The sequence below is a fragment of the Zosterops lateralis genome (assembly GCF_965231275.1).
Source record: "Zosterops lateralis genome assembly, chromosome: 7".
NCBI classification, from domain to species: Eukaryota; Metazoa; Chordata; class Aves; order Passeriformes; family Zosteropidae; genus Zosterops; species Zosterops lateralis.
The window spans coordinates 240384-265359 of NC_139767.1; the positions used below are offsets into that span (position 1 = coordinate 240384).

The 24976-nt window shown below is 55.6% G+C and overlaps 2 protein-coding genes across 3 annotated transcripts in view; both read right to left on the reverse strand.

The window, feature by feature from the left end:
- COL18A1 (collagen type XVIII alpha 1 chain) overlaps window positions 1–5755 on the reverse strand; it is a 36560-nt gene extending 30805 nt beyond the window's left edge. For both annotated transcript variants that reach the window (XM_083865545.1, XM_083865542.1), the window contains exons 1-2: window positions 5693–5755; window positions 5193–5260 (exon numbers count right to left, since the gene is read on the reverse strand). In XM_083865545.1, coding sequence (XP_083721671.1) covers window positions 5193–5260; window positions 5693–5703 — 79 coding nt within the window. In that variant the 5' untranslated portion in view covers window positions 5704–5755. The remainder of the gene's footprint in view (window positions 1–5192; window positions 5261–5692) is intronic.
- A 10339-nt stretch (window positions 5756–16094) lies between these two features.
- The window catches only part of LOC310911752 (aryl hydrocarbon receptor-like), a gene marked incomplete at its 5' end in the record, with an annotated part of 37159 nt that continues 28277 nt past the window's right edge, over window positions 16095–24976 (reverse strand). The window contains one exon of the mRNA XM_083865674.1: window positions 16095–16447. The remainder of the gene's footprint in view (window positions 16448–24976) is intronic.

The following is a 24976-nucleotide window of genomic DNA, read 5'->3' on the forward strand; positions in this document are numbered from 1 at the left end:
GGTCAAAGCCACCCAATTTTGGCTGGTGGGAACCACCCCTTCACCCCCAAAGGACTGATTAACCACACTCACACCTAGAGGGTGTGGAGGTTTTTTGCCCTTGAGCCTGCTCCAGCTCTCCCTCTGTCACTCCCAGTGGCTCCAAATCCATATTAAGGCAATGCCAGAGCCCCTGTTAGCTGTACAAATTTCCAAACAATTTTCTAACCCTGTTTAGCTCCTTGTGCTTCAATGATATCTTTGGCAAGGAGCTCCCCAGGCTAACCAAGGCCGACACTAAAAGCCACACCACATGCCTTTCTCTGCCCACAAAGTCAGGGACTTGTTCCCAGTCCCTGGGATTTAAGGGGACTTAGCACCAGATGAAATCATTGCAGGTTTCCCCTGCACCACCTCCCACCCATCAGCAGAACAGGGCTCATCTTCCCAAGGGCAGCAGCACCACTGCTCCTCAAACATCACTACCCAAAGGATGAGGGATGTGGCTGGAGGACAGGAGAGCCAGGGAGAGCACCCCCACAGCTGGCAGGGAGGAAATTGGGATGTGGGGTGAGGTGGAGCCCATCCATTGTGGAACCTCACAGAGTGGTTTGGGTGGGAAGGGACCTTAAAACCCATCCAGTCCCACCCCCCGTCATTGGCAGGGATATTTTGCATTGTCCCAGATTGCTACAAGCCCTGTCCAGCCCAGCCTTGAACATTTCCAGGAATGAGGCACCGACAGCTTCTCTCATCAGCCTGTTACCAGTGCCACGACACCTTCAGAGGGAAGAATTACTTCCTAACATCCAAGACTGTGCCTCCAGGCTGCTCACTCAGTCAGAGAGATGCAGCATGCTCTTGGAAAGGGTTCCTCTCCACTGCTTTCCCAAATGTCATCAGATACACCAGAAGAATTGTTTGAACATTTTATTAATCCCAAACCTCTGGGCTGTTGATATATATCCATACTTAATCCCAGACGTCTCCTTCAGCACTTTGAACTCTCTACTGAAACAATCAAGAGTTTGGAGAAAAAGACAGTGCACTTGGTGGGATTGTTATTCCAGGGCTTAGAGTATCATCCCTAACAGTCATGACAGGCCAGAGTGGTGCAGGAGAGATGCAGTGTCCCTGTCACAGAATATGGGGTGGGTTGGAAGGGACACTAAACCTCTCCTTGTTCCACCCCCTGCCATGGAGAGGGACACCTTTCACTATCTCAGGTTGCTCCAAGCCCATCCAACCTAGCCTGGAACACTTCCAGGGATCCAGGGACAGCCACAGCTTCTCTGGACACCCTGTGCCAGGACCTCACTGGGAAGAATCCCTTCCCAGTATCCCATCCAACCTTCCCCTCTATCAGTGTGAAGTCATTTACCCTTGTCCTGTCACTCTGGGCTCATATAAGAAGTCCTTCTCCCTCTTTTTTATCGGAAGATGCAGCCTTGGATGAGTCCTCACCCCTCTCTCCACATGCTCCTGCCTCCTTATAAAGAAGAGGTGACATTCCCCCCCAGAAGCAAAGTCAGTTTCCCAGCAGAACAGTTTTTTCTGCACAGGGATTTTTTTAAGCCAGGCGATGACGCTTGAAGCAGGATTGCAAAATGTTTTCTCCAAGGGCTTGGATTTGCTCTTTAACAGCACCCAAGTTTTGTCACCACAAACACTGGAAGGAGAGGTTAGTCCAGCTGCAGGCCAAAATAAATAGGGAGCAGTGTCACTGAGAGGCTGTTCTTCAGAGCAAAAAAACCCTGCTTCTCCAGAATATAGGAGTGTATGGGCAGGGTTTTCTAGTGGCCACAGGCAAGAGCAGCTTAGCTCTCCATCCCTCTAGGAACATGCAGCAGCGGGGAGGGAGCTCCCAGGCACTCACGGCCACACAGACCGTGTGGGCCTGCAGACACCACATGGAAACCTAAAATCAAAGCAACAGCTCTGGGAGAATGGGTACTGTGGATGGACCAAGTTCTGGTACAGAGCTGGAGAAGTAATGGAAAAATTAGGATTAGGGCTTGAAAAGATTGTGTGCTTCAATGGAAGCAAACTCCTGCCAGGGAGCACAGCCACTCTGCAGGAATACTCAGTCTCTTTTTAAACCTAATTTCTAGCGCGAAAGCACCATCCAAGCACAGCCACTTCATCCCTTCTGCAACCTCCTTGGGACAGGCGGGAGGGATGAGATCCATCTGCCAGGGTGATGGACCAGGAGCCCAGAGGTGCTGCAGGGAGATGCCCACAGCCTTGGCTCTTTCCAGCTGCTGGCAACCCGGGGCAGCTCCCCCTCCCCAGCAGCTCCCACAGCACAGATAAGGTTTTGCAAACAGAAGTCCTGGAAGCTGATAAGGAGGTGAGGAGCCTGAGAAGATTCTGGAGCACAGCATCCTCCCCAACTCTTCCAGTCCCTGCTGGGAAGCTTGGCAGTCAAATGACACTGTCAGAGATGAGAGATGCTAACCCTGCCAGAGCCAAGCCCATGATGCTGGGTGCTGCCCACAGCCAATTCTCCCATGTCTTTTATAGAAATTCGTAAAATAATGCTAGGAAAGCCCTCATCCACCTGTCAAACCTCCCCAGGTGCTGATGTTAGAGCAGTTGTGTCACAGGCTGTAAATTGCTTTGCATAGCACCACGTGCTTGTGAGGAATCCCAGCCAGCAGGACCCATGGCCCACTGGGGATGGAAATTATCAGGAATGAGCCTCTCCACCTGCTGCTTCAGCACCTGCTGTGCATAACAGTGGGAGGAAGCAGCTCGAATTCCCAGGTGCTGCCTGCACCCTCGGCAGCAGCACAGCAGAGAGCTGGGGCTGCTTTTGGGGCTCCTCCCAGCCCCAAACTGATGCATGGAAATTCAGTGTGAGAGAAGATAACAGAATCATGGGAGCATTACAGTTGGAAAAGACCTCCAAGATCATCAGATCCAACCACTAACCCATCACAGCCAGTTCCACCATTAAACCATGTCCCCAAGAGCCACATCTACATATTTTTCAAACGCTTCCAGGGATGGCAATTCCATCCCTTCCCTGGGCGGTCTGTTCCAATGCTTGGTTGCTTCTACCACCAGATTGGGGTGGCCTGGCCAGCTCATTGTCCCTATCCAGGGACCTGGCACAGTACTGCCCACCTGGGAATGGGGATTTCCCCAGCATCTGATCCAGCCCATGCTTGGGTCACTTATAGCCCTACTTGTGATTCCCCCTTCGCTCTCCAGACCAGATCCATGGCAGCATCCCCACACTATTGCTCATTCGCTTTCCAGACCAGATCCATGGCAGCATCCCCACACTATTGCTCATGGCTACGTGCCCTTCCTGAGGAATCCCAGAGATGCAGTGATAAGGGGCCAGCCCAGTTTGGGGCAGCTAAGCCCTCAAATTTGCAAGGCAGGCAGATAAACAGAAATGTTATCTCCATGCCAGGACAGCCTTCAGAGCAAACATTCCCCAGGAGCCACCACAAAGACTGGCTTGCAGAACAGGCCCTGCAGTCCTTGGACATTGAACCAAGGGAAGGGGGAGAAGACAAAAAGAAAAGAAAGAAAAAAAACCACACCAACCCGCTGAATTCCTTTAAAACCCAATCCGCAGCCTGCCTTTGGGAGGCAGCCAAGTCAGCTGGGTGAGACGGGCACCTCCCTGCCAGTGGTGACCAGCGCCAGCTGCGCTTCCCCAGCACTCATCCCCTCTGCATGCCCTGGGAAACCTCCTGGGGCTCCCCAGCATGACTGCTCAAAGCTGGGGGATGCACCTGCAGCTCAGCAAAGGGTCCTGGCCAGCCCTGAGTGTCCAAGGATGCTGATGGAGAGAGGATGGGAAGGGCACAGATAACCCTGAGTACCCACTATTAAAGCAGCACCCGGCCCTCCAGCTCGGTTTGGGCATACTGGACAGTGTCCAGGGACCTAAAATAGCCAGTTCAGGATTTCACATGGGAACGATGTTCCCATCTCTGCAGATCTCCAAGGGGAGCTTTGTTCCCACAGTCCCTGGGGAAGCACCCACACCACGGGAAGCAACGTCATAAATGCAGTCTAGGGCACTTGGAGAGCTTCTCCCAGTGCTCCCAGATGTGCTCTGGGCGTGCTGGGCATCCTCACTGCCCCAGCTGGCCTCCTTGCCTCCACAGCTGACCCCACTGCCCATGGAGCAGTGCCAGAGCTGTTCCTAGATGACAGAAAGCCTTGTTCCAGTAAATTATCCACAAATTTCACAGTCGACTTCCAGCTCACCTGTACTTGAGAATGCCACTAACAGAAATGTTGTGCCCAGCCTGAGACAGCAGAGAGGGACATGAGTGGTGCTTCACACCATGCTGGCACAAACCAAAGATGGCCAGACCACTACCTCAGAGAAAATCTACTCTATCCTGGCTTTTGGATTGTCACTTGCAGCTCAGCTGCTTTGGCAGTTGGGGTTCCTGGGATCCAAGTGGGGGCTCCCTGTGTCAGCCGTGGCTGTTCCCGCCTCCAGGCACTGGGCAGGCATCCAGAGACTGGCTCAAAAGGGAGGAGGGCTTTCATCCCGCCTGGCAGCCGGCAGGAAGCTTCCCTGTCGGGGAGGTAAAGTTCACCAGAAATACAGGCAGTGGGAGAACCGGCTTGTGTGCCTCATGGGGAAAGAAGGGCTGGAGAGCTGAGTCAGCACCGAATTCCCCTCTCCCAGCACACCAGCAGCTCGAGAAGTGGGATGTTTGTTACAGGGAGCCCCGAAGGCAGGGAAGAAGGTTGTGGGAGATGTTGCATCCCCAGGGCACACGCTTGAGGCTCCCGACCACTCACAACAGTTCCAAGGACATTGCAGCCACGGGGAGGACTCCTGGAGAAACCGCTAACACATGGAGCACGGCCACTTTGGGGCAACGCCATCCCGCCTGTCCCACAGCCAGCACGGACCTGATAAACCACTCTCCTCCCAGGGAACTGCAGTCAGGGATTTCTCCAGCATCCCCTGGCCGCTGATGGGATGGAGCACACGGGACGCCGCGGGCCCGGCAGCCACGAGCGATGTGGCCATTGAAGAAATCACCCCTATCTTTGGGAATCACGACTGGGCGCAGCATTTGGCCCGAGGGGAGGCTCTAGCCCCCATTCCTGCGGAGGAGAGCCTCCTAGGGGATGGGGGGCTTCAAGACAGGGAGGAGGTATGGGACCCTGGGCACGGCGGCAGGCACCCCCCTCCCTGGCATCCCGCAGCATCCCCTGCACGTTACCCGGCTCCCGGGAAGCGGCGGGGACCAACAGGACAAAGAGCCCAAGCAGCAGCCGCGGCGGGGGGCACCTGCGGGAAGGGAAGGAGAAAGGTCACCCATCCTCCTGCCGATTGCGGGGCGCCCCCCGACCCCCAGCCCCACTCCGAGGTCCTCCCGCGGTCACAGCGGGGTCCCGCAGCCCCGGTGGCTCCAGGGTCCCGGTACCCCCCCAGCCCCTCGTGTCCCGGAGCATCGGGCTTCCCGCGCCACCGCTGCCCCCCACCCCGGCATCTTCTCGGTCCTGGTGCCAACCTTCCCCGGTGTCCCCGCGGTACCGGCGCCCCTGGGGTCCCGCCACGGTTACACCGAGGACCCCTCGCCTCCAGGATCCTCGTCGTCTCTCCCTCGTCCTGTCCCAGGGTCCCGGAGCCTCCGGCGGATCCCTGCTTCCCGCACTACCTGTGCCCCCCCATCCCCGGCGGCTCCAGGGGCCCGGTGCCCCCCGCAGCCCCGGCGCTCACCCCGTCCGCATGGCGTCCGCTCGGTGCCGGCAGCGCGGCTCAACTCAGTTCGGCTTGGCTCGGAGCGGCGGGATCGGCACGGCCCGGGGGGCGGGGAGGGGAGGGGCGGCAGGGCCGGCCCGCCCCAGGCGGGTGAGCCGCGACCGGGGCTCAGCCCGCCCCCAGCCCCCGGGGCCGAGGCTCTCACGGCCGCCGGTGTTCTGCAGGCGGGAGGGGTTCGGGAACACTCCCTGGGGATGGGTGAGCGGGAGAGCCACAGCTCTGCTCCAAGGAACATCCCACCCCGAGGAGCATCCCGCCTCTGCCCGGGGCGCCGCGATGCACCCTCACCCCCAAAGGGCACCCACCGCCCACAGGACCTGCCCTGGCACCTCCTGCTCCACCAAGCCCTGGGTTTAGGCTCGCAGGCCAGGCCTGGTCTTGAAGGAGGGAGTGAATCAGCGAGCTGAGCTAGTTCCCTCTCCCAGCACTTACTACGAGCGCCGGGGCACGGAGCAGGGCTGGGCGCGTTCAGCATGGTACCCTCTGCTCTCCTTTCCTGACCCTTCGCTCGTCCTCGCTGTGTGCGTGGGGCTCGGGAACTCCATCATCCTGCTTCCTTCATAGTGCCCTGAACCCAGCCCAGCCCGGCAGGGTGTTGAGCAGCGGGGTTCCCGGACACCCTCCCGGGGCAGCTCTGGCTGCGGGCTGCAATGCCAGGAGCCAGGGCAGCAGTGCCCCGCACCTCACCCTGCCCGAGCCGGGAAAAGGGTTAAAGCTGGGGCTGCTGCCCACTTTTACTCCTCCCCATTCCCCAGCTTTCATCTTCCTCCAGCCCCAGGATTATCCCAGCGGGATAATCCTCACAAAACCTGCTACCACACCTTGCTTTGTCTTCTGCGGCATTTTAGTGCCCCGCGGCAGCAAAAAGCTTCTGAAATCCAAGCCCTGGAAGCTTCGAGGGGATGTAGAAGTGATTCACTAATGATGGCAGAGGCGTGTTTAGTCTAAGGCAGGGTTTGGATCTAGCGGATAAACCATGACATTCAGCTGCTCGGCTCTGCGCTCGAACAGGGGCACGCTAGCGGCTCTCCAAATTTTGGCTGTAAATCTTTCAATGGCGCCAAAGGCAGGCAGCCCCTCAGTACAACCCTGTTCTGGGGGCCATGAATACACACCGAAGCCGCCTCTTATTTGGCTGCAGAATGTTTTCATGTGGTCAGGATTCTTAAATTTATGCTTTCCCAGCCGGATGCTGAGTGATTTACCAGCCCTTTCTTCTCCCGCAGCTGGATTCCTTCCCTCCAGGTAGAGGTTGGAGTACCTGAGCTGCACAAAAGGCAACACGTGGCAGCCCTGAATCACCGGGCTGCCCTTCCGAGAAGGGATTTTGGAGGGGTGGATGAACTGCAGGGCCTGGACAGCGTGAAGCAAGGCGGGGGAGAGTCCTGGGACAAGGATGGTGCTTGGGCAAAAAAACCTCCTTGAAAATGGAGAAGGATCCTGCTTGATAGCAGACGCCTGTTCAAAGTGACCTGGCCTTATATGAGCTGGATCAGAAGGGTGGATAAGTGCTCCGGTGTGGTGGGAGAGTCTGTGGGCAGCTCTGGGAAGGCTGCTTTGGCTCCATGGGGGAATTCTGGCCCTTCCAATGTTATCAGTGCTGCTGGGGCCAGGAGGTGGAAACACCTGGGGCTACACTGACCGCCTGCCCAGACCTTCCCACACACAGAGCACAGCGATGTTATCACTGCTGCAGGTGAACATGGAGCTGGATTACATCCCACACTTCCTCCTTGCTGCACCTCTGGACTCTGCCTGACCCGGCTGCACTGGTTTGAGCACACCACCTTCAGCCACCCTCCTGTCTCGCCTGTGGCTAAGCTCTGATGCTGTACCCGCCACCACAGCAGGGCTGTGGTTCCCCCACAGCAGACCTCCATGCAAAGCCTGCCTGACACCAGGGCAGTTTCCCATCATAAAACCTCCTCCCGCTGAGCTTTAAAGTCTGAGAGCCACAGAGGACAGATAATGAGGCTCATCTTTTCCCAAGCAAACAAACACTGCCCGCCGTGGGAGGGGGGACACCCACGCTGCCAGTGGAGGCAAGTTCTTTCGAAAGCAAACCAAATAGAAACCAGCGGTGCTCTGATGTTGGCTCTGCAGCTCGCAGCCCAGACTTCCCAATCCTCAGCCAAAAAGGCTCTCCTACTCTGCAGGCTCCAAGCTCCAGCAAAGCGTTGGCATTTTTCATTGCTGTGTGGTTCCTACAGTGTCCCGCTGTCCCCCCACCCCTGCGCCTAGCTCCCACCTGCATCCTGCGGCTGGTGGTCCCACGCTGCTGGGTGGCCCCGGGCAGGCGCACCCCGGTCTGGGGACAGAGGGGCTGCCCCAGCTAGATCCCAGCACGCAGCGCCTGCCAGCTCAGCAGCCGCGACAGAACCGCCGCCAAAAAATGTCACCCTGGCAACCCTGCGGGACACTGGCCTGTTTTCCCTCCTTCGGGCAGAGAGGAGGGGTTAGAAACTCCGTCTGCTGCGGCCCAGGAGCGTCCCTGGCAGTGGCTCCGGGGCTGGCACGCATGGGCAGGACCCATGTCACCCTCCCGGCTCGGCGGGACGACTGGCCCGGCGCTGGGAGGGGCGGCGTGTCCCCGGGCACCGGCGGCCCAAGGAGCCGTGACCCGGGAGCCGTGGGAGCGGCGAGGGTGCCAGCGGGCACTGCGAGCTGTCACCAGGGCCCCAAAACGTGCCTTGTGCACGTCTGCCCTCGGAGGCTCCTCTGACCTGCTTAGTCCTGCTGCCACCACGCCCAGTGAGGAAGCTGGGGAGCAGTGAAGGGGACACAGGAATTGTGTCAGTGAGGCAATAAAGGACAAGAAGGCGGAGAACAATATTTGGCGAGTATCCCTGCAGGAAAACAAAGGCTGAAGCAGGCAGAGAGAGCAGAAAACCACTGACAGGCAAGGCTGTCCAATCTGGGCCAATCCCTAAGGGGAGGCTGTGCCTCGTGCTGTTACTTTGATATGCCATTTGTCCCTGTTAAAGCCACCTCCTCTAGGGGTAGCCTCCCGGTGTGAATGCTCGGGACCACTGGGAGCAGCTGTTTTTGCGTCTTGCTGCCACATTTGTTTCTCGGGCACAGAAGTCTGTGTCTGCTGATGGCCCAGGACCCGCCAGGATGTCCTCAGGAAAGGGCAGCATCATGCTCTGCCTTCAGCTGACCCCTCTGGTGAGGATGTGGCGAGGGATCACGTGAAAACCATCCCTCCTTTACAGAGGTGAAACACACACAGCAACAAAGGTGGGCATTTGGGAAAGACCCAGGCAGCACAGGCAGGGAGTGGGAACAATTGGAAATCCAGATAATCCCTCAGTGAGGAAAGCTGGCAGGCACAAGGGCTTGGCTGAGTCGGGAGCACCTTACCTGCCCATGTAGGCGGCAGATGAGCTCAGCCAGGCTGGGTTGCTGGGGCTGGGAGTACGGCAGCACCACGCCTGGTCCCGGCAACCAGAGCTGGTGGATGCGTTAGCGAGAGGCTGCAGGGGGCACGAGGTGTTCCGGGGGCTGCTGGAGACCTCGCTGGCAAGAGAAATGCTGCAGGTTCTGGAGCCCACCTGCACCCCAGCCATGGATGCAAAGAGGATGGGACAGGACAGCACAGATTGCTGAGGGTAATCAGGGAGGTGAGCAGGGCTGGGGAACCACCACACCATCATTGCTTCTGGTGCAGCAGGGGCAGGACAGGTTGCAGGTGGCACAGCCCACAGCCCTGAGCCCTAAACATAGAGCTGCCGGGCAGGGGACCCCAGCCCTGGCCACATCCCGCAGCTGCTGCAGTGGAGAGCTCCCATCTGGCGGAATCCTGACAGAACTGGCCTGGCGCGTTCCCAAGCTGGACATTGTCAATGAAATTGCCGAGAGAGAAGAGCAAGTGAGAGCTCTGCAGAGCCAGCAGAGACACAGCCACTCCCTCGGCAGAGGGACAGCTGGGAGCTCACCCCTACACACAGTGACCTCCTCTCGAGGGAAGAGCGAGGGAGACCAAAAGAGGGACCTCACTTCCTTTCCCAGAATTGGGGAGCCCTGTGCGGTGTCGGGAGGGATTGAGCCAGCCCCAGCTCCCCAGTTCACACGCACCTTTCCTGCCCTCTGCCTGCACCCCTGGGCAGTGCCTGCTCCCTCCCACACAGCCTTCCCAGGGGACAGGACACACCTGGGATGTCCAGGCAGCCCCCGCTCCCTCCTGACTTTCTCTGTGACTCATCCACTCCAGAGGAAAACCAATACTGCAGCACACATCAGAGAGAGGATCGGGAGAAGCATTCCATGGGAAAGGGGACGCGGCGGATGCTTCTCGCATGCCTCATCCCAGCAGCTTGCCCTCGGGTCCCTGCCTCTCGGCTGGCTGTAGTCACGGGCCAGCATTGTAAGAGGAGGAGGGCAGAGCTCTGCAGCCACTTCAGACCTCGGGACATCCACGCCCCAGGTGCGGAGTGCAGGTTTGGTTCCCCCAAAGCTTCCGAGGGATCCATTGGAGAGGATGGAAAGACAACCCCTTTCCCCCATCCCATCGCACTTCCTTGCCCAAAAGCCCCATCCCTCTGTAGGGCAGGGGCTTGCTGGGAACAAGAGCTGTTCCTCACCTCTGCCAAATTCATGAAGACTGGGAGAGCTCCCAAAACCTTCTGTGATGCCTGAATTGCTCATGCAAGGGAGGAGTCCTTTTCCTCCTACACTAGAACACCCCATCTGCCAGCTCTAGCCACTCCACATCCCTCCTATGGCAAGTGGGGGCTATGTACAACCTACAAGTCCTGGCTGGGATGGGTTTGCCAGGATCTCCCTCCTTTCCATGGGCTGTGCCCCTGCCACCTTCTTGTTTTCTCCCCTAAGTGCAGTTCAGTTCAATTCAGTTCAATTCAATTCAATTCAATTCAATTCAATTCAATTCATCACCAACTGCCTTCCCTGCTGGGTATAAGCTGGGGCCAGCAGCCACAATGCAAGGAAATTCATCTGGATTCCTGCTTCCCCTCAGCAGCCCTTCCAGACGGACCACTTGAAAAGCAGTTCATTTTTAACTGGAGAAAAAGAACATGTTCTTCCTCCTTCCTGCATTGCCAGACAGGTGCTTGCTGAAGGGAGAGCTTTGAAATCCAGCCAGACAAGACAAAGAGCTCCAGGAAGAAGTAATGGGGCTGAGCCCAGGCTGTCACTTGGGGGACAGCCTTGAAAGCATTCCTGTCACCTTGGCAGGCAGAGCGCTGACAGTGGCTGTTTCTGGCCTCACAGGGGGCTGGATGTGGACAGGACACAGGCTGCAGTGCAGGGTGGTGGCTGCATGAGGGAGCAGCAGTGCCCTGGAGATGCTGTGGGTGGTGGAACACACCTGGACTTTTCCTGTGTGCAGGTAACACAGAGGAAAAAGCCCCAAAATGGAAGATCCTGGCATGTTCTTGCTGCTTCCTTGGGGATTGTCTCAGCACTCTCGAGCCTGTAAACTCTTCTCTCCCAGGATTCCTTTGGCATCTCCTCTGCAGAGGAATGGTCAGTTTTGACTCATCTGGGAAAAAAAAAAAAAAAAAAAAAAAAAAAAAAAAAAAAAAAAAAAAAAAAAAAAAAAAAAAAGTCATTAACATCCTTTGCTTCAGCAAGACTCAAAATAGGAGCTGTTTCCTCCCTGGGAAAAGGAAATTACCAGCTCCCCAACTGAGGACTGGACTGCTCCAGGCAGCTCAGCAGCTGGATACCCTGAGGTTCTGCCCCAGTTCCCTGTGCCAGGATGCACAGGCTCCCTTCTGCAGAGGGGAGATGGCCCCAAGGAATGATTGCTCTTGTGAGGATCCACGCTCAAGGATCCTCATACTCCCCTAGGACAAGACCTGACCATGCTCCTGCTGACCATCAGTATCCCCATCCTGGTGTTGGCCACTTCCAAACTGTCCAGGACATTTAGCTTGTCTCTCCAGGATAACCCCATCAGCATTTCTATTGCAATTTAAAAACCTTTCTCACCTTGAGGAAAAAAAATGGGTGAGAGCATGAATGCCCCCAGGGGAAAGCCCTGTCACTGTGTCCATCCCATCCCTGTGCACCCTTCTCACATCCCAGTCCCTGCAGAAGACTGGCTGAGCTGATCATTGCTGGTTTGAGCACATTTAGCAGGACAAGCCTCCGGCTTGCTCCTAGTCATCTCACTTCCATATTTATATCTGACTTGATGTGTCTTTTTACTTTCCTGTTCTTCTGGGAGACCTTCTATTCCTCAGCATCACTTTTCCTTGTACTCCCCTTTTCTCCCATCAGCCTTGTGAGGGCTTTACAGGATTGCCTTGTTTGCTCTTTGCTCCACGTTTTACTCAGACTCTTAATTTTTTTGTCTGGGATTGGCCTGGTGTTGTTGTTTTTTTTTTTTTTTTTTTTTTTTTTTTTTTTTATTTTTTTTTTTATTTTTTTATTTTTTTATTTCTTTTTGACATATTTCCTCATTTTCAGAGCAGATCCAGAGTTGCACCTTTTCCTGCTGGTTCTCAGACTGTTTCAGTGGGAATGGCACCATGTACTACATTCAAAAGTTTCATCCTTATGTCTCATCCCCTGACACCTCAATCCAGTCTGCAAGTTAAAGTATCTCCTTATTACAGTCTCCCCTAAAATCTGCTGGTTCAGATGTCTGGTGTTGATGTGGGAGCACAATTAGGTTTGCCCTTGCTCTGTTGTCCAGGCAAAGGAACATGAAATAATGGAATCATAGAATTCCAGAATGGTTTGGGTTGGAAGGGACATTTAAACACCATCTCATGGACAGGGACACATTTCACTAAACCAGGTTGCTCAGAGCCCCATCCATCCTGATCTTGAATGTTGTTCCCAGGGATGGATCATTCACCACCTCCCTGGGCAAGCTGTGCCAGTGTTCCACCATCCTCATCCTAAAAAAATGCTATCTAATCTAAATCGATGCTCTTTTAGTCATGCACTGGCTGCTCTCCTGGCCCTGCAGGAGGTTGGAATTGCCTCCCATATTTACTGCATTTATATTACACTGTTTGTTTTCCTGCTGCATTTCCAGAAGTGAATGTGAGGTGAATTTCCCACCTCAGTTCCCACCATGCCCTCTCCCCCAGCCACCTGCTGCTGGTTTAAACCCCTTTGACACCACAGTGGGTATCCCTTGCATCCCAAGCTGTGCTCTGCGTCAAACCACAGCTAAACACCCCCTCCCTGACCCACTGTCTCATCGCCACCCTGAGATTCCAGCTCTCTAGGTGTCCTGTGGGTCTCATCCCTGGGAATGGTGGGGTTTTCCTGAGCACCGCTGTCTGGATATAGCTGCCAGGTCACCTCTAATGCTCACATGATGTGGCACCAGCAGTCTCTGTGCTGTAGTCGGATCATCTCTCTGGAGGTATGTGAAGTCAGGGAGCATCAGGACATCCTTGTGGGCTCCCTTATGGCACATAAAGCCACTGTCCCCAGGCTCTGCTTCCCCCAGAGAGCCTGACCTGCTGCCTAACCCCGGTGATGAGCAAACTGCCATTTTCTCCCAGCACTTACAAGCTGCCTTTGGCTCGTCTTCACTTGCTCAGCAAACGCCCCCAAACAGGTCAGCACTTTCTTCACAGCAAAGCTATGAAAGGAATTTCTCTCCTAAGGCAGCTGGACCCTTTCCAAAGGAGGAGAGCTGCCAAATTCCCACCCTCAGCCCCCAGCAGCCAAACAAGGTGCAAATCTGGCCCCTGGAGGCTTTCTGTTTGCTTCCACTTCTGCCCTTGATGTCTGCTGGAGGTGGGGAGAAAGAGGCCCTCTCCATTCCCCTCCCATGAAGGGGTTGAGTGTCTCAGGGAAAGGGCTGGTTCTGTTCCAGATGACTTATTAAAAAAACTATGGATATTGATCTAATACCAATATCCAACTACGACGGACAAAGACTCTCTAACAGTTTAAAGTTAGAAAGTGTATGTTTATTACGACGCCGGGCAGCATGCGGGATCGCTCCCAAATACACACGCGCAATTTACAGATCATCACAGGGTCTTTTATGTACAGGAGTACTGAATACCCAGAACACAAATGCATATTCATAACTCTGGTACATCCCATTCCCCCCTTCCTATGGTAATTAGCCCAAAAAGCCATTAAGCATTCGTAGTTTGTTCTTTAAAATGGGTCGGTGGTCTTTTTTATAGGGTGGGGTCCCAAAATGATGAAGTAAGATGGGTCTTCCTCCCTTGACTTTTTAACCTTTAGTGTTCGTGACAGCTAAATCCTGTTTTTTCCAGGACTGTTTGATTTATGATTGTATTGTATTCATGGGGTCTATTGATTATTCAGGATGCAAAAGCCTAGTTTGACAGCTTTCATGATTTATCAGTTCCTTCCAAGATTTATCAGTTCCTTCAGTCTGGCTTCTGTTAGCAAAAGGGAAGTCCTAGCTACATTATCTCAGCACTATCTATTTTGACTACAGTCTTTAATTCTTCTAAATCAATACCTCACAGAGAGAACTTAAGGTGTCAGAACTCCCCCCAAATGCAGCAGGTAGAAGACACTGGTGTGAGTTTGCAGCTCCCTGAGCTCCTCTCACGGTGTCTGCTGGGCAGTGGGCACCTCTCTGCTCCCGATGTGCTCCACAGGGCTGGGGACTCTTGGGCAGTTGTCTTCTGTGATTTATTTATTTTTTAATCTCCAATTGCTTCTCCATAGTTCCTACTGTATATGAGTATGGCTGTTGCTGCAGGAAGGAGGTGCTGATCTGGGCTGTGGATTCACAATTTTTCTGACTTCCACTCCCCCTCCCCAAGGCCTCTGCAGAAGGTGCAGCTCCCCCACCCCTGCCTGGCCCCCAGCTCCAGGCAGAAATTGGCTTTCTGGCACATCACCCGGGCAGCACAGCTGGACACTCATCTGCTTAACTTCTCTGGCTACAGTTCATGGATAGGAAAGTTGGGGCTTTTCTCTGCGGCCCATCTGCTGAGAAGGGCAAATGAGAGGGATGAGACCCCCCCCCCCCCGCCGTGCACATTCACATTCCAAGTGCCAGGGACCCCTGAAAGCCAAGTGCCCAAGAGAGCTTGAGCAAGTCAGTCTTGGGCAGCCAATGACCCTTTCCAAAGCTCAGTGACCCAGGTGCTCCTGGGATTTCCCAGAAGCAAAGGTAGCAAGTGTTGGGGGTACTCTGGACTCTGGCAGAACCCCTTTGCAAACACAGCGCCCAGCTCTTCCCCCTTTCCTGAACCAGCACGTCATCCTCAAAAAAATCCATAAAGTCCTGTCCACACAGGGAAAGGCTGCGGGGAGCTGGCCATGGGGATGGGCAGCACCACCATGCAGCCCCCTTGGCCCCCATCCTGAGGAGCCACCCCAAGCAGAGCTGTGCCCTCGAGGCACTCATTGCTCCCCTCTCAAACCTTGGGGCCATCCCAAGTGGCCAGATCCAGATGCACCTCAGGTGCTGGGTCCCTGAGAGCACTAAGGGGTCTCCTGGCTTCACCCAGGGTCCCCACACACACATCCTTCAGTCACAGCCCCAGGCACCTGAACTCAGTCCTGGCAGAGCTTTGGGAAGGTTTATTGATGCCTCTGTGTCCAGATGGACCTTGCATCTGTGCAACAGGTAGCTTATCTCACCTGCTGCTTCCTGAGTGGACCTCACACTGCTGTGGCAGACAGCTTGCTCCCTGTCCCCCAAAGGACACCGAGAGAAGGAACTTCGGCACCTCCAAGAGCACTTTCACTGGCACCCTGTCTATTTTCTGCCAGGGACCCTGCTCAGCTGGCTGCACCCTCCCAGGGGAGGAGGTTGACTGAGCGCCCTGGTCTCCTCTCCATCGTATGTGCCACCCACGGCACTGAATGGGATACCGGATCCTAGGAATTGTCCTCACCCATCCTTCAGTGGGATTGCCCTGCCCTCTGCCGATCTTGCAACACATGGGCAGGATACAGATGGCGGTTCCTGGCTGGGAGAATGCTTGTGGCCATCTCCAAGGACGAGCTTCACAGGAATGCTCACAACAGACAACCAGGTTTGCACAGTCTGGGGTCAGGACTGGATCCGGAGGATGTCCTGCTTGTTTGAAAGCCAGCTTAAACTGTAAAATAGGAGATTTTCCCGGCGGAACACATGGCGAGATCATTACCCTGCTGCCCGTGCACTAACGAGCTGCACCTGTAGTGTTGTCTGTGCTCACCTGGAGCCAGCACTGAGGCATACCAGAAAGTGCCCGTTCGTGATTTAAAAGGAGGGGAAAAAATATTCATAGCAAACCTTTCTGTGAATTTTATTAAGACAGAAAAGCCAGGGTCTGTTCCTGGAGAGGCAGTGGGCATGAACATGAGTTTATTGATGGAGAGATCATGTTCATCCAAAGGAATGTGGATTGTGCGGATGCGTTGTTTTGAGGATGGCCCTGCACAGACACTCCAACAATCCCGCCCTGTGCCTGAAAGCATTGTCCAAACACTCTTGGAGCTCTGGCAGCCTTGGGGCTGTGCTCATTCCCTGGGGAGTCTGTTCAGTGCCCCAGCACGCTCTGGGAGAAGAACCTTTTCCTGATCTCCAGCCTCAACCTCCCCTGGCACAGCTCCAGGCATTCACTTGGGTGCTGTCACTGGTCACAAAGAGCAGAGATGGGAGCTGTCCCTCCACTGCTCCTCATGAGGAGAGGATGCAGACCTGTTGAGGTCTCCCCTCAGTCTCCTCTTCTCCTTCAGGGTTTTCTTTTTGTCCCAAAGGGTCAGACTGCAACCTCCATACAGGTGCTTCTCATCCTATAGGAGAAAGAGACAAAGAGATTTATCAATCAACAATAAAGGCAAAAAAGTGATCAGTAATAACCAACACTAGACCTGCCTAGGTCATAGGCACAACACCAAGATGGGTTGGCCTGTGGCAGTGGATCCTTTTCATTGCTTGGTGGAGGATCATCACCCTTTGGAATCAGTTAAGGCAGAACACTCTGATTTTGGGGCTCCCCTATGTCCCCGAGTGGTTATGGAGGGTAAGAACTGTCTGCACCAGTCGTGTGTCCCAGTGGGGTCAGGAGACATCAGCATGTCTTTTATTCCTGTAGAGCTCCTTCAGAGCTGCACCACAGCGGGGCAGGTTGGCTGGGCTGGGGGGGGCCCAGGGCACTTGGCACTGTGTGCAAGGGCCCTTTGTCATGGTGGGGAATGTGGGAAGGGATGTAGCCCTGTGTCACAGGGCCCTTTGTAAAACATCACAATACAGCTGGTGGTGGCCACAATGTCCAGGGGAAACAAAGGAACAGGGTGGTGCTACAGGGAGGTCCTATGCAGCCACCTTGTTCCTTGTGCCCAGGCTTTAATAATTTTTCTTCCATGCCCTTAGGGACAGATCTCAGTGGGAGAAGGGAGAAACCTTGCAGTATGGCCTGGAGAAGAAGGAGGATGCAAACCCTGACATCACACTGACCACATGGCCAACACTGACATCACACTCACTCAGAGCATGGCAAACACAAAGGCTTCTACTCCCAACCTGGATTTTTTTGGGGAGAGAGTTGTTTCCCATCCAAATGAAGTAAGCAGCCTGTGGCCAGGGCTGGATTCCCCCCAAGAACTGTGTGGCTCCTCAAGCCCACCCTCTGCTGGGCCCACTCAGCCTCTGAAGCCATTAGAGTGTGGTGGGAAGGGAAGCACTTCTTAGAAGAAGATGGGGAAGTTGCTGTTCTGGCAGCTCTCCAGCTCTCCCTGTGCCTCCTCTAGGTGCCGGACTTTGTGAGGAGCATGCACCAGAGACTTGTATCAAATGCACCTCCAGATGACAAGATGTTAATGGACATCCTGAGGCTGACTGAGGCACATGCCACTGATGTCACGGTCACTCTCCTTCGCTGTGCCCCATCATGTGACAGGTATGGGAGCCACCTTCCTTGTGGCCTCAGGGCTCACTGGCCTTTAGGGCTCATCACCCTGTACAGCCAGTCCAGTGGGGTCTGACAGACCAGGTCAGGTCAGGTTCCAGGAGCCACCAGGCCCTCTGTTTCCCAGTCATGGCATGTCAGCAACCTAGCCTGCTGCCAATGCTCCCTCCCTACCCCTCATGGCACCAGGGCTCTGTCACCTGGGCCCCTCACAGCTGCCCAGGCCATGGTGCTGTGGCTGAGACCCCCCTGATACAGAGCTCTGGTCCCACAGAGCTGCTACAATCATGTGGAGGAACATAGCCTCATCAGGAATGGTAGTGGACAAGGTACTGCCAGCACTGCTCTGTGTGCTGGAGGACTGGCCACTGCACAGAGTGTCCACCTCAGATGGGGACAAAACGAGAGTCTTTTCCCTGGCTGTGAGTTTCTGGAACTGGCCTCTGCTCACCCCAAGGCTGCCTCTCCAGCAGCTCTCCATCCTCCTTCCCCCACTGCATCTCCCTGCCTCAGGTGCTGGGAGGAGACCTGGCCTAGGGGCAGCTTCAGGGGCACCAGGTCTGGTGCTCCCCCTGTGTCTCCCCTGGCCTCTCCCTGCCACACTGGGGCCCTGCCACATGGACACCTCGGCACTGAGTGCTGTCTTGGGGGGATTTGTCCTTTGCAGGCAACCAGGGTGGTTTGGGAGATTCTCCGCCTGCCCTGGTGCCCAGCACCATTAATGGAATATTCCCCCCGCCTCCTTGTGGCTCTGCTCTTCCAAGTTTTTGTCAGCACTTTGGATATGCCAGAGGAGGTTGATACCTTCTGGAAGAAATGCCAGGAGCAACACCACCTTCCCACCAGCATCAACAGGTGCTCCATCCCATTTCTCTCATGTCCCCATGGCAGGAGCCAGCACTCCCAGCATGACCTGGGCTTTGCTCTCCACACAGGTTTGCAGTGCAGACTGTAAGGGCACTGTTCCGCCATCTGCGGTGTCTGGATTTACTGGTGTCAATGGAGCGCAAGTGTGGCTGGGACACGCTGCTCTGTGCTGACACACACCACTATGCTGTGGGTCTGCTGGCCAGGTGAGACCCCCTTCTCCCCACTGCCTCTGGCATTTGTGCCCTGTGCTTGGGGTGCCCCACACAGTCCCCGTGGTCATGGGCCAGAGGGCCTTGTTAATGAGGGACAGCCAAGAAGACTGGAAAAGGCTGGAGGAGGAGGGTGCCCAAGAGCAGCTGCCTCCCAAAGGGCCTAGGTCTCCTTGCAGAATGGTGGTGAGGAAAGACAAAGAACTGTGTGAGTCAGTCCTGGGAAAGGTTTGTCCCTGCTGGCTCAGGGTCTTGGTGCTTTTTTCTGTCTTCCAGGGAGATGCACCGTACGTTGAACCCCTTGTGTTCTTGCATTGCACTCCGCCTGCTGGGGCTGCTCAGCACACAGAAGCCATGCTGGGATCTGCCTGCCCTGGCTTTCCTTGTGGAGGTGAGCCTGAAGGCCAGCACTGCCTCGCTGAGCTGCCTCCCAGCTCTCTGCCCTCTCATAGCCGCTGCTGCCTGGGACGGTGCCCGTGCCCTGTGCTGCTGCTGCTGCCACCTGGGCCCAGCCCTGTGCAGATCTGGGCTCCTGTCAGCCAGGTCCCCTGTAACTGCCCCTTTCAGGTCCTCGAGTGCCATGACATGAAGGAATGGAGTGACAGTGTTCTCGAGATCATTTCAAGGCGCCTACAGAGTAAATCAATGGAAATGCGACGCTTGGCACTCAGAGGCCTCGTAGTTCTCAGCAAAGATCCCTCTGTGGTGAGAAGGGGGCAGCAGCTGAGGCTGTGCAGGCAGCATGGGGCTGGGGAACACAGTCACTTGAGCTTGGCTGGGCTTCAGGTGCTGAGGCAGCTGCTCCCAGCTCTCCTGCCTCCCAGTTCAGCTGCCCAAGTGCTTCAGGACAGGCCTTTGGCCTCTGGGCCCCATGGGAGCACCAGAGTGGCATTGGTGGTGCAACCATTCATTAATGAGTTGGACACAGCACTTGAAGAAATACTAAATAAGTTTGCTGATGATACTATGTTGGGAGGAGCTGTTGACTCCCTCAAGGGCAGAGGCCCTGCAGAGACAAATTTGAGGGCTGAGTAATCACCAACCATATGAAGTTCAAAAAGGTGCCAGACACTGCACCTGCCATGGGCAGCCTGGCTGTGTCTAGAGCAAGGAATGAGAGACCAGAGAGCTGCACTGTGGAAAGGGACATGTGGGGATCCTGTGATGGCGAGTAGGAGTCAACAGTGCCCTGGCAGCCAGGAGAGACGCCTAGGATGCATCAGGCACAGCATCACCAGCTGGGTAAAGGACAGGAATGTCCTGCTCTGCTCTCTCTGCTCTGCGTGGCCTCAAGTGCTGTGTGCAGTTTTGGGCCCCGTAATGTCAAAAACCCATGAAACTATTAGAGATTGTCCAAAGGAAGATATGAAAATAGTGAAGGATCTAGAGGGGAAGCCATAGGAGGAGTGGTTGAGAGCACTTGACTTGTTTCGCCTGAAGGAGACTGAGGGGAGACCTCATTGTGATCTGCAGCTTCCTTGCAAGGGAAGTGGAAGGGCAGCTCCAATCACTGCTCTCTGGTGATCAGTGACAGTACTTAAGAGAACAGCTGGAGCTATGTCAGGAGAGGTTTAAGTTGGATATTAGAGAGAGGTTCTTCCCCCAGAGGGTACTGGGGCACAAAACAGGCTCCCCAGGGAATGGTCACAGCCCCAAGGCTGCCAAAGCTCAAGAAGTGTTTGGACAATGCTTTCAGGCACACGCTGAGATTGTTGGGGTGTCTGTACAGAGCCAGGGATTGGACTGGATGATCCTTGGGAGTCCCTTCTAACTCAGGATATGCTATGATTCTACAATTCATGGTTTCACAGTGCAGCATTGTGTCCCACACAGGCTGAAGGTATCCGGAGTCTGACACAGAGCCTCATGGGCCTACTGCAGGATGCAGATGGAGAGGTGATTGCATTGATCCTCTCTATATTCCTGAATGAGCTCCAGGACAGAGCCACCCTGATATCCAGCCCCACTGCCCTGCAGCTGGCTGAGGCACTCCAGCTACTCTTTGACCATGTAAGGCTCTGTGCCCCCAGCCACAGCCACTGGATGCTGCCCGGACACTTGGCACAGGATTTTCACTGTGGATTTTCAGGCCTGTGCCCAGGTGGGCCTGGAGAAACCATTGCTGGTTCTTTTCCTCTTCCTTTCCAAAAGGACAACAGCCATGTACAGCTGCTCTCCATTCGCCTTTTCCGAGAGGTGATGGAGCTGGTAACAGACAAGGGAAAAAAGCCCCTGAAGAAACACGTGAGCAAGAGCCTCCTCTCACTGTTCTTCCACTGCCATGACGAGAACCAGCATGTGGCAGAGGTGAGGACTCATGAGCTGCTGGTGTGTCCCCCTGGGAGGGGGCTCAGCTGCTTCCTGCCCTGGCACCTTGCAGGCTGTAGCTTCCTCCAGGCCTTGGCACAGGGATGGGATCCTGGCCTTGGTGCCTTGGGCTGTGGTGCCATCTACATGTCTCTGCTGCTCTCCAGGCCTCTCGGGAAACACTGCTTTGCGCAGCCAAGTTCCTGAAGAGGAGGCATCTGAAGCAGCTGGTGAAGAAGGAGCAACCATGGAGGTTTAGCGAGCACCTGGTAAGGACGGCCTGCAAGGCCCAGCCTCAGCTGGAGAAGTCCCCTGACCGCGCTGCTCAGTGTGTGGGGCTGGCAGCTGTGGCCCCTGCCCAGTGCCGCACCCAGGGGCTCCAGCCTGCGCCCCACGCGCCGCTCCCTCCCCTGGGCTGCGATGCCTTTTCTCCAGGATCCTGCGGTCCCGAGCCGGGTGCCCATGGAGCCCCGGCCCGGCGGGGCGGGGCGGCACCGCGGCTCCCCGGGCAGCACCCGGGCCCGTGTCCCCTCCACAGGCGGCGCCGGCGGCTGCTGGCCGGGCCTCAGGGCTGTGCGGGCAGGGGAGGCCGGGGCTGGGCGCAGGGAGAGCCCGGCCGAGGGGCTGAGCCCGCGCCAAGCCTTCCCTCCTGCCGCTCTCTCCAGCTGGCAGAAGACAGGAGCCGAGCGGCCGAGCACCTGCACCAAGCTCTGCCGTACCTGGAGAACTCGCAGGAGCCCCTGCGAGAGGCGGCCACCAGGTTCATCGGTGAGCCGCGAGCCCGGACTCCCTCCCTGTTCTGCCACAGCAGGATCTGGGCCAGGGTCCATGACAGGCTCTGTGTTCCCAGGGATCGCAGGGCGGTACTTGAAGAGGCAGCCCGAAGAGCTCGAGCTGATCTGCAAAGGTGAGTGAGGGCAGCGGGCTGTGCACGGGGATGGCTGCAAGCCCTGGCCCAGCTGTGCCCTAGCCTGGTCCGCATCCCTGTGCGGATGAAGGGGGGCGAGGGCAGAGAACACAGAGATTTCAGGGGCACATGGGGGGATTCGTGTCCAGTAGCTTCGGGCTACTGGAACGAACAGGATCAGCTGTTCGTCCCTGCTCTTGGCCATGGCAAGAGTGGGCTGGGATGGCCCTGGCAGGGGGCTCTCCTCGGGTCCCTGCAGCTCTGGGATCTGACCGTGGCTCTGTTCCTCTCTGTTTCAGCCCTTCAGGACCTGACTGATGACATCAGCCCTGCCATCTCGAGCTTGGCACTTCAAACCCTGCAACTCTTAAAAGCTGCACAGAGAGCTCCATATTCTCCAGGTGTCAGAAGGTGCAAGACTACTTGCAGAAGGGTGGGGGGTAGGAAGCCTCCTCTGTGGATGTCTATGAATGACTAAGCTCACAAGCTCCATCTGCTCAGGCCACCTGAGCCTGCAGGGAACACTTCATCTCAGCATGGAAATATGAAATCACTGTTGTCATGCACAGAGGTCCAGGATCTTTCTTTTGCTGCCCGGGGTCTGCAGGGCATAGGGGAAGAGGAGGAACAAGGTGCTTGTGTTCAGCAAGCTGCCCAGGCTTGCAGTCTCCCAGGGAAAATGGCCAGAAGCCCCTTGGCCTTTGGTGGTTCTGCTGAAGCCTTTGCACTGCTGACAGAGGGGGTGGGCAGTGGCAGGAGCTGTGGGGATCCCTGGGAGACGGTGCCTGGAGATGGCCACAACCCCTGTGCCAGCCAGGAACCGCCATCTGTGTCCTCCTGCCCGTGTGTTGCTGGCTGGATTGCTGAGGGCTCCCAGGTGCCTCTGGATTGGGCTCCTCTGGAGCTCCTGCAGGGCTATGGCGCTACTGCTGGGCAGGTTGGCTGGGCTGGGGGAGACCCTGAGGGGACGGGGTAGTGGGAGGCCCTGAGAGGATAAGGCAGTGGGAAGGCATGGGGGGATGCGTGAGGGAGTGGATGGCAGGAGGCTACAAAGAGATAGGAGGCCCCTGAGGGGCTGGGCTGGTGGGAAGCCCTAAGGATTTGGGTGTCAGAGGCCATAAGCAGCCCCCAGGCAGCCGCCTTGTTCCTGCCACCCAGCTGCTCTGGTGCTTCCCCAAAGCATCTCCCAGTCCTGCGGCAGAAGCCCTCGAGGCCAGGACAACACCACAACAGGAGGCTGGGGACACCCCCGAGGTGTCTGGGCTGGGCTGGCTGGGGACAGGGAGGGCAGGGGGGTGCTGCCAATAAGGGGCAGTGGGCAGAGGCAGGACTGGAGGCCAGCCTGCACCCTCGCAGCTGTCCAGGCCACGGTGCTGTGACCAAAGCCCCTGTGAGACAGAGCTCAGGGCCCGCAGAGCTGCTGCCACTATGGGGAAGGCGGCAACGTCTCCTCGAGCAGGGCTGCAGAATCACTGCTGCCAAAGTGACTCTGGACCCCAAAGAACCAGCATCAGTGTGGACAGGAACAGCAGCACCCTGAACGCCGGCACCTGTGCAACAAGGCATCTGCCAGGATGCCAAAGGAATTGGGCAAAAGGCTTCAACAGAGTTGGCCACAATGGCTTTCTCTTGACTTGCCAGCCTGAGCAGGCAGAAGAGCTGTTTTCACTTTTTGAGCCATTACTGAAGTTCATTTCCAACCGTCTTAGACACTTGAGAACAGACCCTTCTGCCAGATGTGACACAGTCAGTAAATTGCAGGCATATCTCAGCTGTAGCTGCAGAGGATGGGCTGCGGGAGATGGAAGCAGACATTTTGCCTGTACTTGGTTTCCAGAGACAGTGCTTAGAGTGCTCTGCTGTCACATCAGATCAGAGGAAGATGCTGTGAATGGTTCCATTCTTTCCAAGAGGGCTGTGTACTGTCTTCTCTTATATTCACTTTTTAAGGTTCTTCTCAACTACAGATGTAAGGAAGACACAGAAGCTTGGAAAAGGCCACCTAGTCTTTACAGTCTGCCTTCAAGAGCAGGGAGAAAGGCTTTGCGCAGCTTGGAGCTCTCCTTCACCTCTCTGTCCTGATGTTATCAGGCTCTTTCTTTTTCAGTAATTAATAGCAACAGTCGTAAGGGCAGTGCAGGAATAACTGAGGAAACACATGCGAGCACATGGGACCATGCACAAACAGCAGCTCCAGGGAGCATCTTTTACTGCCCAGTGTGACTCACCAGGTGAATACAGCATTTTCCACTATGGTGCCAGCTTTCCAAAGCAACTGGTGGCTCTGGGTGGCTTTGCTCTTGCCCAACTTGGAAAGCTTTTCAAGGGTGTATTTTTGGAAAAGCAGAAGCAACTTCTCCGTTGAAGTGGCTTGGGTTTAACACCAAAGTTGCCAGTTCCTCCTTGTTCCCTGTGGAAAAGATCAGTTCATACCTCATCTCACCTCACAATTCTCCCTCCTCACCTAGTTTCCAGCCAGGGAGCTGCTAATCCCGAAACTGCTGTCAAGGAGTCTCTCCTCATCCCTGTCAGGGCCCTGAGGGCACTAATAAACCTTGGTGGCCCTGACCAGCCCCTCCCCTGGGATCTCTACTCAGCCTCAGCTACTGAAGCTCAGCCCTGGATCTCCAGTGACTGAGCCATGTGGTGGGAATGCTGAGCTCTAGCTCAGCCAAGGGGATGTGGCTGGGGATGAATTTTCTAAATACCTATTAAGCTTTCCTTCACCCTCTGTTCTTCCTCTGGTGTTGCTCTGGGAGGCATTGGAAGAGCCTTTGTAGAGGCAACATCAGGGAGGATTTGGCTATTTCCAATCAGAGGGGTGGGTGCTATCAAATCAATTAACAACCCCCAACAGTGAAGGTGATGCCTTTGGTGAGATGTTCAGGCCAAGCCACACATGTGGCATTAAACCCAGGAGATCTGACTGCACTTCCAGGGAAATTGCAGTTCCTTCTTGGGGCTGAGGGAGCTTTGCCTCAGGGGAAAAGCTCATGGGGAAAAAACAGTCAATATCAAACTCTTGTGCCACTCTCTTAGAGACCTGCATATATTTAATGGATTATGTGGGTATACCATGGGCACCCCATGCCTCCACTGGAACACAGGAGAGTGACTTTCC